General features: G+C 41.4%; 1 protein-coding gene across 4 annotated transcripts in view; it reads left to right on the forward strand.

Moving 5' to 3' along the window:
• Window positions 1–8,328: 8,328 nt before the first annotated feature.
• Window positions 8,329–13,977, forward strand: part of SEC24D (SEC24 homolog D, COPII coat complex component) — a 52,479-nt gene continuing 46,830 nt past the window's right edge. Inside the window, exons 1-2 of one of the 4 annotated variants that reach the window (XM_004941242.5) lie at window positions 8,329–8,707; window positions 11,327–11,521. In XM_004941242.5, the coding sequence (XP_004941299.2) occupies window positions 11,371–11,521 (151 nt within the window). In that variant the 5' untranslated portion in view covers window positions 8,329–8,707; window positions 11,327–11,370. The remainder of the gene's footprint in view (window positions 8,708–11,326; window positions 11,522–13,977) is intronic. The other 3 variants (XM_015276355.4, XM_015276357.4, XM_015276356.4) reach the window with 3 other exon arrangements.

The raw sequence follows: 13,977 nt of genomic DNA on the forward strand, positions 1-13,977 counted from the left end.
TCACCTGGGCTAAGAATGAATCTTTAATGGTGTGTTAAAATTTGAAAGAATGGTTTAGCATAGCACTGAAGATTGAAGAAATCTTGAAGATTTAAAAATTAAGCTGATGAATTCTCAAATTTCATCTTTGAGAACACTTTTATGCTAGAATGCTTCATTCTAGCATAAAAGTGATTCATTCCCTTTGACTAGTTGCTTTTAAAAAGCACAAGTGATTACATGCATGGCTCATGTCCAGCATAAGAATCAACTATTTTTGTACTGTAGTTTAAAGCACGCATTGTTTTCTACTTGGAAGTCTCATAAGAATGAATTTATGAAAATAAGAACAGGAGAATCAGAGGAAAATTGTGTTATAATACAGTATGGGCCTCAGGAAACTTGGGTTCAGTTTTTACAGTGGTAAATTAACATCTAACTTTCGGTCTGGGCCTTTAAAATGGGGAAAATAGCCAATCTACAGTATAGCTTTGAGAAATCTGCTTGAACTTCAGAAAATATCAGTGAATGGTTTGAGAGTTTTTATCCTTCTGTAGTACCCTATTCTTCCCTCTTTCTATGCATAAGATAAGTCCTAAGGTTTGCAAAGCTTTAACAGGCACTACCCGAATATTGTAAAGCATCTTGTTCGGTCTTCCCCAGTGAGCCTGATGATGGTGATTTTAACTACAGCATCTAGCAAGGGGGCAGCGCACAAAGAGTTGCTGCAGCATCAAGTTACAGCTGCGTAGGGCTACCAGCATTTCTTTTTCTCTGCATCTGGATGGTTCTGTGTAGATTTTTACCAGAGAAACAGTAAAAACAAAGAGGATACAGCAAGGACCTCCCAGCATGAAATCTTACCCAGCACGCAAATAACTGCAATAGATTAAAAAGCAATTCAGATATCTTCATTCATGGCTATAGGAACAAGAATTCCAGCTCTCAGCTTTGATAGCTAACTCCTTGCCAAATGGAGCATATTAGAAAAGTCAGCCCTCAAAAAAACACCTTGATGTTTAACCCCTGCTGATCCTACATCCTTTCCTGCTGCGCTGCATCTTCTTTCCAAGAACCAGTTTCCAGACTTCATAGTTCCTTCTGTCTTTGATGCAGGCTTCTGCTTTTGGTGATAATCTACTGCTTAGCTGGTATTGGCATGGACCTGCTGGATTTCCAGACAGCTGCCAATGTCTGCAAATCTTGGACAAGAGTTTTTTTTGTGTACCCACACAGCAAATCTAGCATGCATTTTGATCCTGACCTTTCTTATTCTCATGCCAGCTCCAATCCCTTTGTTGGATCTATCATATACATAGATAATGTGATGAATTTTTAAATTCTGATTTTTTTTTTAATTTAATTCTGATGTGGGTTTATTCACTGGTGATGGGGAAGGAATCAAATAGTCTCAAAACAGCATTCAGAAAAATAAATACTTCTGTAAGAAATGCTGATTTTTTTATTTTTATTTTTTTTTACAGATAATAATCTATTTCCTTTACTGCTGTTTAGTACTTATATGACTTTTCCATGCTCTGGTAGTAGATTTCTTACTCCTGCATTAAGAGTGGTATAAGGCAGAAGCACAGTGAAGATGAGTATGGATAAAGCATCGGCATCTCAAGTGCTTTCTCACTAATTCTGATAAGCTATTTTTCTTATACAGTAGATTCATTCAGCACTTAGGAGTATTTCTCAGTACTAACAAGTAGAAAACAACTTAATCCTGCTCATCAGATCAACACAGAAGAGACAGGGAATAAAATTATATGAAGATGCCATAGACAATCAATTGTATGGAACAGAAATGACTTCACTAATAACAGCAGGAGTTGTGTTGAATGGTTGCTAGAACTGGCAGAAAAGTGAGTTATTTACTAGGCAAAAGGAAAAGACAGACTTTGTAAACTCATCCAATGTTTTCCAATGAGAGAGCAGAGAAAATTAATCAAATAGTTTTCTATGAAGTGTTTGTCAGCTTCTTGCTCAGATACAGTTTCCTTTTTTTAAATGATCATACACTTGAGTACTCTTCTCCAGCAAGACTCCACTAACACAGAAATTTTATACATCAGCAGGAGATATAACATGAAAGCCAATGGAAGTAACGCTACTTCAGATGCTTTTGAATGTAAAAGTGAAATGTATCTAAGTTTCAGAAATTTCATACTTTAATCAAGCAAACATGGAAAGGATCGCATAACTTTCTGCTGTCCTTTCTCAGACTGTCAGCAATGGCTTAATGTTTATTCACAGTGCTTTACATATCATACATTATTCATCAGGTTATAATGAGGAGTTCTCACCTGTGTTTTTATGTTACAGCTTGTTATGTAGCAGTTACAGCAGGATAGTCAAGTCTTGGGTTCTTTTCTTTAAGAACAAGCAATGCAGTCTTCCACTTTCATGCATTTTAGGCAGTACTAAACTAATTGGAAATGATAATTGAAATTCCCCAACTGAAACATCACAGCAGTTTTCTCAGGACACTGACTCTATCTCCTGTAAATGTTCCAGATCAAGTTGCAAGAATGTTGATTTCATTAGAAAACCAAAATAGCAACAGCCACTGAGAGTAAGGAGATGAGCCTTGCAGTTTGCAGACATTGAAAAATCAAGAGGCTTGAACTAGCCAGAAAATCCTTCCTAGAAAAGCAGACACAATGAGTTTTCAAAAGCACATTCACTTTTATAATGTTTGACTTGCACAGATCTTGTGGTCCTTAGAACATTTATAATCCTTTCTGGTTTGCTGAGTTTCAGGGAGAGTGGTTTACCTAACAGAGGCCAAGATAACAAGAAATCAGGAACTTGCTTTAAAGCAGGTGTCATACTCACAAGAACCAGAGAGAGTCTCTTAGGGAAATAAAGGCATTAAACACCATTTCACTTGCATATCATGCTTTATCTATAAACATACCTTTATGTTTGCAAATGTGCCAGCAAACTTTACAAACGCTTTTTGAGGTAGGCAAGGATTGGACTGTCCTCTGTGGAGGTTGTTTTTTGTCTTCTGTTGGGGACTACGAAGGCAAAAGGGTTTATCACTGGGGATTTACCATTTACCACTGTTGTTTAAAGATGATTGAGGCTGAGAGGGAATGACACATTCCCAGCCCTTCCTCTTCTCTGCCAATACAGATTGTAACAAAATGCAGCCATTTCTAGGGTGGAACAATGCAGCTGTTCAAATGCAACCAGCAACTGTACAAGTGCAACAAGACTTCAGTTCACAACAGGGAACAGAGATTAATATTCAGTTAAATGAATTTGCAAAGGAATTCAGGCAGACAGGCTATAATTTTGCGAACTGGAATTTCAGCAGGGTGCTCGGATTTACAACTTTACATCTCTAAAATATTTGGGAAACTTTAATGAGTGTGAGGGGTCAGGACCTCTTTCTGTATGGTATGCTGCAAGCAGCCTGAGGTAGAACTGTGTTTTCCATCACTGTGGAGCAAGAGGTCCTCAGTCAGATAGTAAGTAAAGGAGAATCTTTCGTGATCCGTGTGCTCAGCAACTCCTAACTGTGCCCCAGTGGCCCCTCTGTTTGGCCAGGCTTGATTTTGGTTCTAGGTACTCTGACTGATCAGCTGCTTCATTAGTGTCTGATCATGGGAAAAAAAGTTAATTTGTCCTTTAATGTGGAATAGGACTAATGGATAGTGGGTAGTTACTATTGGAAGTATCTAATTAAGACCAATTATTTAAGAGAAAATTACATACCAATGACTGTATGCCCAAGATTTTAACATCACTGTGTTATTTTCCCCAAATAACAGCAGCTACATCAACCTAATATTCTAAAAACCCTTTTCTGCCTGTGCTTTTGTTTTATATAGAGCAGTCATTAAAGGCTGTACTTCAATAATACTTTCTAAACACTACTGAAATTGTTTAACTGAGAGATCAGTATTCACTTCTATAGTAACCCTATTTCTGATTATGGGGTACATAGTTTTTTTTATATGAGAAATGCAACAAGTCAAAGTACTGATGTGTTTCTTCTTGCAGTAGGGTGCTGTTTCCTGAAATACTAATCTTTCCTCTGTTTCACATTTTTTAGTCTGACCTCAAAGTCACTTTTTTTTTTAAGAAAAAAGACCCACGATCCCTTCAGTATTTCATTGCTTTAAAAAAAAGCTGCCTTTTCTTTTATTTTAAAGAAATAATAAATTTTCATTTCCATTTTCCTTCTAAAGTGAAATGCTTCACAGCAAACTGCTGTCCATAGATCATAACTATACAGAAGACAAAACATTAAAGACTTCTGTGATTTATTGTAAGCAACATAGGAAAAGGTCATGTAAGCAGCCTTCAGGAGTTTTTGATGCTACACAAAAAGAAACCTGTTGTTATGTCTGCAGGACATACAAATAAAATTAAGAGAAAAACAGTACCACCAACAGAAAAAAGCCTTTTGATATTTAGAACTTCGAGAGTTTTATGAGTCATTCCTTGTGATAAAACACTTTTCTTAAAGAACATACCTAAGATTGTCTACATCCTCTGTTAATGAATGGTTTAGAATATATTTTGATAGAAAAAAAGTGACATAGCACTGAACTGCAGATGTTAACTGAACAGCTGCATATTAGCACAATCAATACTAACTGTTAGAAAAGTCTTACTATAGACATCACCGGGAGAAATACATGTCTGTATCTCAAATGCATTGTGTTGCTGTTCTCATTCTTCTTGGCAGCCTCAGCTAAGGACATTTTTTAAAGACATCCTCTAAATGGGAGAATTAGGTTAGGACTTAGGTCTTGCTGAATCATGCATTGTCTTAATCAATGTGTATACAGACATATAATCAACAAGTATACAGAGAAGTTAGGCTAGTCTTTTGAGCACATATAGCTAGAAAGATCATCATGTTGGAAAAGATAATCAGAAATAAAAGATAAAATACTCACCAGTGCTGTAGGCTCACAAGAAAACTCCACAAGGAGCAATCTCCAAAAGAAAAACCTTCCCCAGTGGCAGTCAGCCCTTAAATGGGGTCTAGGAGAGGTGCAGCCAGGCTCCACCCCTTCCGGTCACACAGCTGAATTGCCTTCACCTGTGCTCCCATGGCTGACTCAGTGCTTGCCTCAGGTGATCAATCAGAGGTTCAGGTGGTGATTCAACAGTTCCCATACAGTTGTGATATAGAGACATGGAGTCTGTTTGCCCATGAGGGAAAACAGCCTATTTTCTAGGCTGCTGGTAATAATTTCAGGGAACAGATCAGTCCCAAATGATAAAGTCATCAGGAAAAAGAAAAAAAAAAAAAACCTAAGAAAAAAAAGAAAAAAAAAAGAATATTGCTCTCTGGAAGATCTGAGTTAGTCTTTTAGAGAATTGATTCTGTAACCAATATCTCTTACGGTGATGGAGGACTTTGTTTTCTTTGTTTCAGATTTATTAGAAAAAAATATAATGAGAACTTAAAATTCAAGGTTTTGGAGGCAGAGGATTTGCTATTTTTTAATCAGAATGAAAAAGAAAGGATCTAGATTTAGAAAAATTATTCTAATTACTTTAATTGTAGTAACTCTAAATTAGACCTTAAGTGTCTGAAATCATATTCTTTTTCAATAGTGTTGCATAGGTACAACTTCAGGATGAAATGATTTTAAAGAAAGGTAATTTAACCTACAAGACTTTCATCACTTATAGAGAAGAAAAGTCTGGCTCTCAGATTTTATGGTAGAGTTTAATTAAATGATTTAACTACAATGAAGTGACACCAGTTTAGCAATCCTGCAGTGTCATTTTTTTTTATGAAATTACTTTCCAGATCAGTAATGCATTTAAATCTTTAATGATGTTTCCACATTTCTGAAATTGAAGACCTTAAATTACTTTTAATGTTTATAGGTGGAAACTGTAGATGAGTATTATTTGTAGCTTCAGAATGTCAGGGTCATGGCACACTGGATGCCTTTTGTCTCAGCATTCCACGCGGATGGAACAGAAGCTGTGGTCTCCAAAGAAGAGGCATCCTGAGCCATCCTGAAACAGGGGAAGAACTGACAATAGCATCCCTTCTCCTTGCTATCTCTTGCTGATCTCATCTTTCAACTTCACTAGAGCTGATTTCACAGAGGAGAAATCTGATAGTAAGTATTCAGTGGCCAAGTAAGTGCAGTGCTCTTCTGTGCTGAATTATCCCCAGCTGCTTAGTGTTAATAGCTGCAGGCTAGACACAACAGGGCTGGCGGTACAAGCGAGCCTGTCTCCACAGCAAAATAGGGGACGTCCAAACTTAACATCATTATTTTCCTCTTAGTAGCTTCAGATTTCAAAAGAATTTTGCATAAGGTAATTGTATGTGTCCATATAACCAGCAAAAGAGGGAGGGACAAGGTGAAATGGCAGCACAGCGGTGCTGAAAGGCACTGTTTTGCATCCTGCTTATGGAAGAGTCACTGATACTCTGCAGCCAAAACGATATGCAGCTCAGCTGATGCTTGCCACCTCCTGGACTACATTTCCATTCTGGTTAGACAGAGTGAGAGATCTGAAAAGTTTCAGCAGATTTTTGTTGACATATCCAATATTACTGGTTCCAGTGATGGCTAGAAAATCAGCTTATGTTATTCAGTGGTGTATGAAGACAGGTCAAGGCTTATTCTTGTCACTTTGTGTTGCCTCTTTAGGCTTCAAGCAACTCATTCGTGGCAACAATGCTCCTGTAGACTTCTTTTGACATCTGTTTCAAAGGCACTGGGATGTTTTTCCAGAATTCTTTTGTATAGTAATAAATGTTTTTGACAGTCTTGTCCTGAGATATATGTTACTGAGATTTAGCTCCATGTAAAACTATTCAGCCCCAGAATCTGCCTTTCAAAAGCTTTACTGAGGCTGTAGAACAAGCATTCAAAGGATGAGAAAGTCAGTAGAGCCTGAATTCCAGGTGTGCCTGAATTCCAGGTGCACCTGAATTGCAAAGCTGCCTTTAACTGAATGAGATGTTTGGTTTGTTGGCCCTTCCCTTCCCTTCCCTTCCCTTCCCTTCCCTTCCCTTCCCTTCCCTTCCCTTCCCTTCCCTTCCCTTCCCTTCCCTTCCCTTCCCTTCCCTTCCCTTCCCTTCCCTTCCCTTCCCTTCCCTTCCCTTCCCTTCCCTTCCCTTCCCTTCCCTTCCCTTCCCTTCCCTTCCCTTCCCTTCCCTTCCCTTCCCTTCCCTTCCCTTCCCTTCCCTTCTTTTTACTCTTAACCCCACAGAAATTGTTTTTTGACTTGGACCAACACACCTTTCTCTTTTACTCTCATGCTTCTACTGCATTAATTAGAAAAACATTGCTTTTATCCTGCAACCAAATCAGTAACTGAAACTGGGGTAGGCAAACACATGATGTTCTTATATTGCACTTTAGATATTCAGGTGGCATAATTTTGTGTATGTGTGTGTAATGTCACAGATATATGTTTTAAAAGTATGTGAGAAAAAGTATGAGGGCTGCTCCAAAAGTAACGCCTTCTGTTTTATGTTGCAGGCCAAAACATCAGAGGCAGATATTGGTGGTATGTCAGTAGAGGCTGAACCTGCCCAACAGTACTCCATTCCATGTTGTTGCTGTGTGACAGATGGCAGCAGAGGGGCCTGACAAAATGGCGTCTGACATGGAAATGTGTGCAAAGCAAAGGTGTGTCATTGAATTCCTCCATGCAGAAACAGTGGCACCCACTGACATTCATGGACGCTTGCTGAACGTTTATGGAGACCAAACAGTGGATGTGAGCACAATGAAGGGGTGGGTGGTGTGTTTCAGCTTGGACGTGGCAACAAAAGCAGTGGGTTGCCTCTGCTGGTGCAGTATTTTATCTGTGCAACACATAGGCTCTTGTTCCTTGCTGGCAAAGATGCACAGGTAATGGTGGTGACTATGTTGAAAAATCATGTTTTGTAGCTGAAAATTTGCTCTACCAAATAGTGTTATTTTGCTCTTTGTATCTGCTGTAGTTTCCAAAAAAATAAGAAGGAGGCATTACTTTCGGAGCGACCAACATACCATTCTTCCAGCACTTCGCAGAGTCGCACAATGGCTTTTGGGTCGGAAGGGACCTTAAAGATCACCCCGTTTCCTGGGCCCCTTCCCGATTTTCCTCATAGCCGGCAGCTAGCGGGCAGGTCCCGCCTCAGGCCGGCAGACGCGACAAGCTCGGCAGCCTTATGAAGCTAAAAATGCACATATATATATATATATTCGTATATTTAAAAAAAAAAAAAAAAGTCATGAAACGTGAGGCAGACGCCCTTCCCCAGCGGTTTCCTCCCAGCCGCTAAGGGCACAGCGTCGCTGCGGGCAGTGCGCAGGCGCTGCCGGGCGCGCTCCCGAGCGGGGGGGGCCGCGTGGCGGTGGCGCGCGGCGGGCTCAGACGTGGCACTCGGGTGAGCGGGTGGCGCGCGCTCTGTCGGGTGAGGGCTGCACACCGCGCCCAGGTAACGGCCCTAACGGCCGTACCGGAGCACGGCACGCGGCCGCTGCTTTCTGCTGGGGGCAGAGGGAGGGAAGGTCGTGGCTGTGCCCCGTGTGGGGAGCAGCGGATGCTTCGTAGCGGTGCCGGGGTGCTTAGGGATCGCCCTGTGAGCCAGCCCGAGGGCGGGAGGTCGGGGGAGTTGGTGGCAGCCCGTGTGTGGGGGGCACCTGCCCGTGTGTGGGGGCACGGCGGGCGGGCGTCTCGCGCGGGGCTCCGAGCAGCACCTGGTACAGCGCTGACTGACGTGTGGCCTCAGGTAATGGGGAGACAGGTGCTAATCATGTGCCGTTTGGGCAAGGAGCTGGGGTTGGTGTCACCTTGTGCTTTCTTTTTCCAGAATGTATTTATAAAAAGTAAGCGTAATGCATGTAGCTATGCTCCTTTTTACATGTCTGTATGTATATAGGTATGCGTGCCAAACGTTATTTTCAAAAATGATGTTGTAGAGTGCCCTGGGGAGTAAAATCACCTCTTTCTAGCTGTTACATTGCCAAGCAGGGTGTCTCAAAATGAATATAAAGTTAATAGTTCCCCTTCAGGTAGCTGAGATCGTGATGCTTATTCTGTTATACTCTACGTGTACTTAATGGAGTGTTACATCTTCACAGTGGTATTGGTGCAGCAGAGCATTGCGTAAATAGAGCAATCCTCTGGATAAAAAGATGACAACCAGTCCTCTAGTAGCAGTTTGTTGTGGAGAAGTGTTTGTTTTAATGGTGTGCAGGCCCTGGGGAGGGAAGTAAACTGGGGCTAACAGAGACAAGAAGTTTTGTCCTTCTGTGCAGTGACACTTGTCGCAAATAAAGCCAGGAAAAGCTTTCAGTTTAGCAGATTCTCTGATCTTTCTTGTGTGATTTCCAGGCAGAATCTGTGTATCTCTTGTTGGAACTTGATAAAACCTAGGCAGTCTGTTGCTATCATAAGTGTTGCTGAAGCTAGTTACATCTTGAGTTTCTCTATGTCCATATCTTTAGAAGCGGGTAAATGTGCTTGGTCTTAAGTAGAATCTGGAACTGGGCTCTATAAGCTTTTTTTGTGTTTGGTTGCTGTTTCTATTCAGGACAGCCTGTGTGTGTTTATGCTGTCTGTGGGAAGTTCGACGTGGCAAGATTTTGTGTGAGTGAGTAAGCAGTGGAGGAAGTCATTTCCCCTGGATGCTGTTGTAGCTGAAGGTGTTGGCTGTTGCTCAATGTGAAAATCTCTTTATAGATTTAAAATATATATCTGTTTATATGACTGTGTAGGTGATTTAGTAGTGATTTATTGTCCTTTGGAGTAACTAAAACACACTGCCACGTCTTTTCAGATGGGGGTGGGGAAAGGAAGAAAGTATGGCTGACAGCAAGGAGCCTCTCTGTGTGAACATTTTTTTTTTTTTCTTCTTCTATTCTTATCTTACCTTTTTTACTAAGAAATAAGAGGCAGACCCTCAGGCTTACCCATCCAAAGCAATTCAGTGCTGGGTAGTTTAATTGAGAAATCTTAAGCTGTGCTGACAAGTGTGGCTTAGTACTGTGGCCAGGTTGTGAGGAGAGTACCCAGCTCAAAGTGATTTCTTGTCTGATGGTTAAGATGAGTAACACTTTTTATTTTATCTTTTTTTTTCTTTTTTTCTCCAGCATGTTTAATAAGAGAAGTCAAGAGATAGGTTTTCTGATGAGTATAACTTCTGTCTACTGCCATGTGCTAGTACAGCTTGAGTATGTCCACGTTGTGATCTTGGAAGTGTACCTAATTTTGAAGTGCCTTCATACACGCTTCTGAAACACAGTTCCTCAAGCTGTTTGTGTTCTGCAACTCAGAGAACATGAGATGCAGTTGGTCGGGAAAGCTATTTGAAATAACATCTGAAATACTAGTTTATTTAATGGATCTCTAGTTCTCTGAGGATGCCTGGCCTGTGTACTTGAGTTTTTGCAGAAGTAGTTCACTGGGTCAGATCCTAATCATTTCTCAGAACAGTTTTAAATTGGGCATAAATAAAATCAATGGAATTCTGTTGTTTTGTGGTGTTTTTTTTTTTGTTTGTTTGTTTTTAATTCAACATGAAATGAAAATAGTTTTTTTTATCTGAAAAAGTGAAAGCTAGCAATCAAGGTTTCAGTGTATGTAACCTCAGTAATTTTTCAAAGCTTTTAGTGGAAAGTGCTCTGTATTTGAAAACTGATCATGTGAAATAGAATCATCTGGTTTAGCATTCACCAGATTTCCCAGTTTTTGAAAATTTTCTTAATGTATCTTTTAGAATAAATCTCATGGTGGGAAAACATGTTCTTCATTTGTTTGTTCTCCCTTTCTTTGAAAACAATAGAATCAAGATGTGAAAGCTTAGAAAAAAAAGGTGCATGGTAGCAGCAAGGACAACATATGGTACTGTTGAGGCCATACTACTTTCATTGTGGAATACTTTCTCATCTAAAACAAGTCTGCTAGGATAGGAGGCAGATTGACTAGAGGAGTTCTGTACTCTAGTCACTCTGCTTTTCTTGATGTGCCTGTATGTTCTTCGCAGTAATTAGTATTTGGAGTATTGGACTCGCTGTCTTTTTTTCAGTCTTATTAGAAGTTTAGATTTTCACATTAAAGGGGACAATTTTAGACTTTTCTTTTTTACTTCCACATACACATCCTTAGAGTTTTTCTTTCCATGGACCAGGGAGAGGTTAATCTTGTTCAGGTAATTTCATTGATTTATTTAAATTCACAGTGTTGAGGAAACTAAGCAACCAGTCAAACAAGAGCATTGTTTACCTAACTGCCAGGTCAATTTTTACCTTCTAACGTGTCTTCTGTCTTTCTGGGAACATAATTCTCAGCCTTCTAAATCATTCCAAAGAATGAAGAGTAATAGCAGGTGTTGCTTTCTCTTTTGCAGATTCCTGAAGAGAACTCCAAACTTGGAATGAGAATATTGCCATCATGAGTCAACAAGGTTATGTTACAGCTCCTCCATATTCCCAATCCCAGCCAAGAATGGGAGGCTTTTCTGCAGGTTTTGGACCACCTAATTCTTCACTTCATTATGGGCATTATGGAGACCCTAACTCCTCACATGCAGCACCTCAGCCTGGTGTGTAATTGTCTTAAAATGTGTCTTCAGAATGTACATTTCTGTGGTGTTTTGCATCTCTTCATTTTACTTATGTCAGCGCTAGCTTAGCCTACATTGTTGTTGTTCAGATGTTAACGTAAGGTGTCTGGGAGTGGAACTCTGACCCTTGTGTGTGAACTCTTGTCCAGGAAGCAGTAGGTACCGGTGCTTAATGCAGTGCTGTGATTTGTCCGGCTTCCCATGTGTGCCAGGACCATGAGTCTCTAGGTGAGGGTGTGGGGAGTGGTTTCTGTCCCACTGTAACAGTGGAGTCCTCCTCATGAAATTGAACGTGTATAAGTCCATGGGGCCAGATGATATCCATCCCAGGGTTCTGAAAGAGATGGCTGATGTGGTTGCTGAGCCACTCTCCATCATATTTGAAAAAATCATGGCTGTCTGGTGAAGTCCCTGGTGACTGGGAAATGGGAAACATTACTCCTCTTTTTAAGAAAGGGAGAAAGGATGACCTGGGGAACTACAGGCTGGTGAGCCTCACCTCAGTGCCTGGGAAGATCATACAGCAGATCCTCCTAGAAGCTATGTTAAGGTACTTATGAGATAAAGAGGTGATTTGAGACAGCCAGCATGGCTTCACCAAGGGCAGATCGTGCCTGACCAATCTGGTGGCCTTCTATGATGGAGTGATGGCTTTGGTGGATGGGGGAAGGACGGTGGATATCATCTACCTGGACTTCTGCAAGGCCTTTGACATGGTCCCTCACCACATCCTTTTCTCTAAATTGGAGAGATGTGGATTTGGAGGATGGACTGTTTGATGGATTAGGAATTGACTGGCTGGACGCAGCCAGAGGGTTGTGATCAGTGGATCTGTGTCAGGGTAGAGACCAGTCACAAGTGGTGTCCCTCAGGGGTCGATCTTGGAACCGCTACTCTTCAACATCTTTGTCAGTGACATAGGTGATGGCATCAAGGGCACCCTCAGCAAGTTTGTGGATGACACCAAGCTGAGTGGTGCAGTCAATATGTTGGAAGGAAGGGAAGCCATCCAGAGGGACCCGGACAGGCTGGAGAAGTGGGCACATGAAAACCTAATGAGGTTCAATAAGACCAAGTGCAGGGTGCTGCACTTGGGTCGGGGCAATCCTAGGTACTTATACAAACTAGGGGAAGATCTCCTTGAGAGCAGCCCTGCAGAGAAGGACTTGGGGGTCCTGGTAGATGAGAAGCTGGACATGAGCCAGCAGTGTGCACTTGCAGCGTGGAAGGCCAACTGTGTCCCGGGCTGCATTAAAAAAGGGGTGGCCAGCAGGGAGAGAGAAGTGATTGTCCCCCTCTACTTGGCTCTTGTGAGGCCCCATGTGGAGTACTGTGTCCAGGCCTCGGGCCTGCAGTACAGAAAGGGCGTGGAGCTCTTGGAGCGGGTCCAGAGGAGGGCCACTAAGATGATCCGAGGACTGGAGCACCTCTCCTATGAGGAGAGGTTGAGGGAACTGGGCTTGTTTAGTTTGGAGCAGAGAAGGCTCTGGGGAGACCTCATTTCAGCCTTCCAGTACTTGAGAGGAGCATATAAACAGGAGGGGGAACGGCTGTTTATGAGGGTGGATAGTGATAGGATGAGGGAACGGTTTTAAACTGAGGCAGGGGATATTTAGGTTAGATATTAGAAGGAAGTTTTTCACTCAGAGGGTGGTGACGCTCTGGAACAGGTTGCGCAAGGAGGTTGTGGATGTCCCATTCCTGGAGGCATTCAGGGCCAGGCTGGATGTGGCTCTGGGCAGCCTGGTCTGGTGGTTGGTGACCCTGCACATAGCAGGGGGGTTGAAACTCAATGATCATTGTGGTCCTTTTCAACCCAGGCCATGATTCTATGATTAACATCTAGTACAGAAAAAATAAAAAGAAGTGATTTCTGGGAATAGAGTGATAATTCTGAACTGATTTGTGTTAATGGCAAGCAGTCTCTCAGAAATACGTTGTATTCTTCACAGTAGGATCTGTGCCCAACCAAGTTCTTGTGCACAAACTTGCCTATGAATACAAGTTGATATTTTCCTACTTAGTCTTGCGTGCTTGGTGATGTGCTTGGATAACGTATGGTAAGTGGAGCCCATCTGCTTTCTAACCACTTAGGGGACAATTACGTTCAACGAGGAGGGGAAACTTGGGTAGCTTCTAAAAGTAAATGGGTTCTTTGCTTTTTATCTCTACCAGTGTAATTGTGCTTCAGATGATGTAGTTGATGGCCAGAAGGTAAACCTATTATCATGTGTCCTTCATGCTACATTAATTTCATCTTGTTATGTGGTATGCTTCAATGTTTCAAGAGGCAAACTAGTGATCTGGGAATGTGGAAAATATCTAAAAAGTAAGATTTGCTCTTCTTTACGTAACTCTATTAATACATGTAGGCTAAACAGGGAAGAAGGAGGTGGACCATCTCAATATGATATCGCAGAAGAAAATTACAATTA

Source organism: Gallus gallus, chromosome 4 (assembly GCF_016699485.2).
Source record: "Gallus gallus isolate bGalGal1 chromosome 4, bGalGal1.mat.broiler.GRCg7b, whole genome shotgun sequence".
Classification (NCBI taxonomy): Eukaryota; Metazoa; Chordata; class Aves; order Galliformes; family Phasianidae; genus Gallus; species Gallus gallus.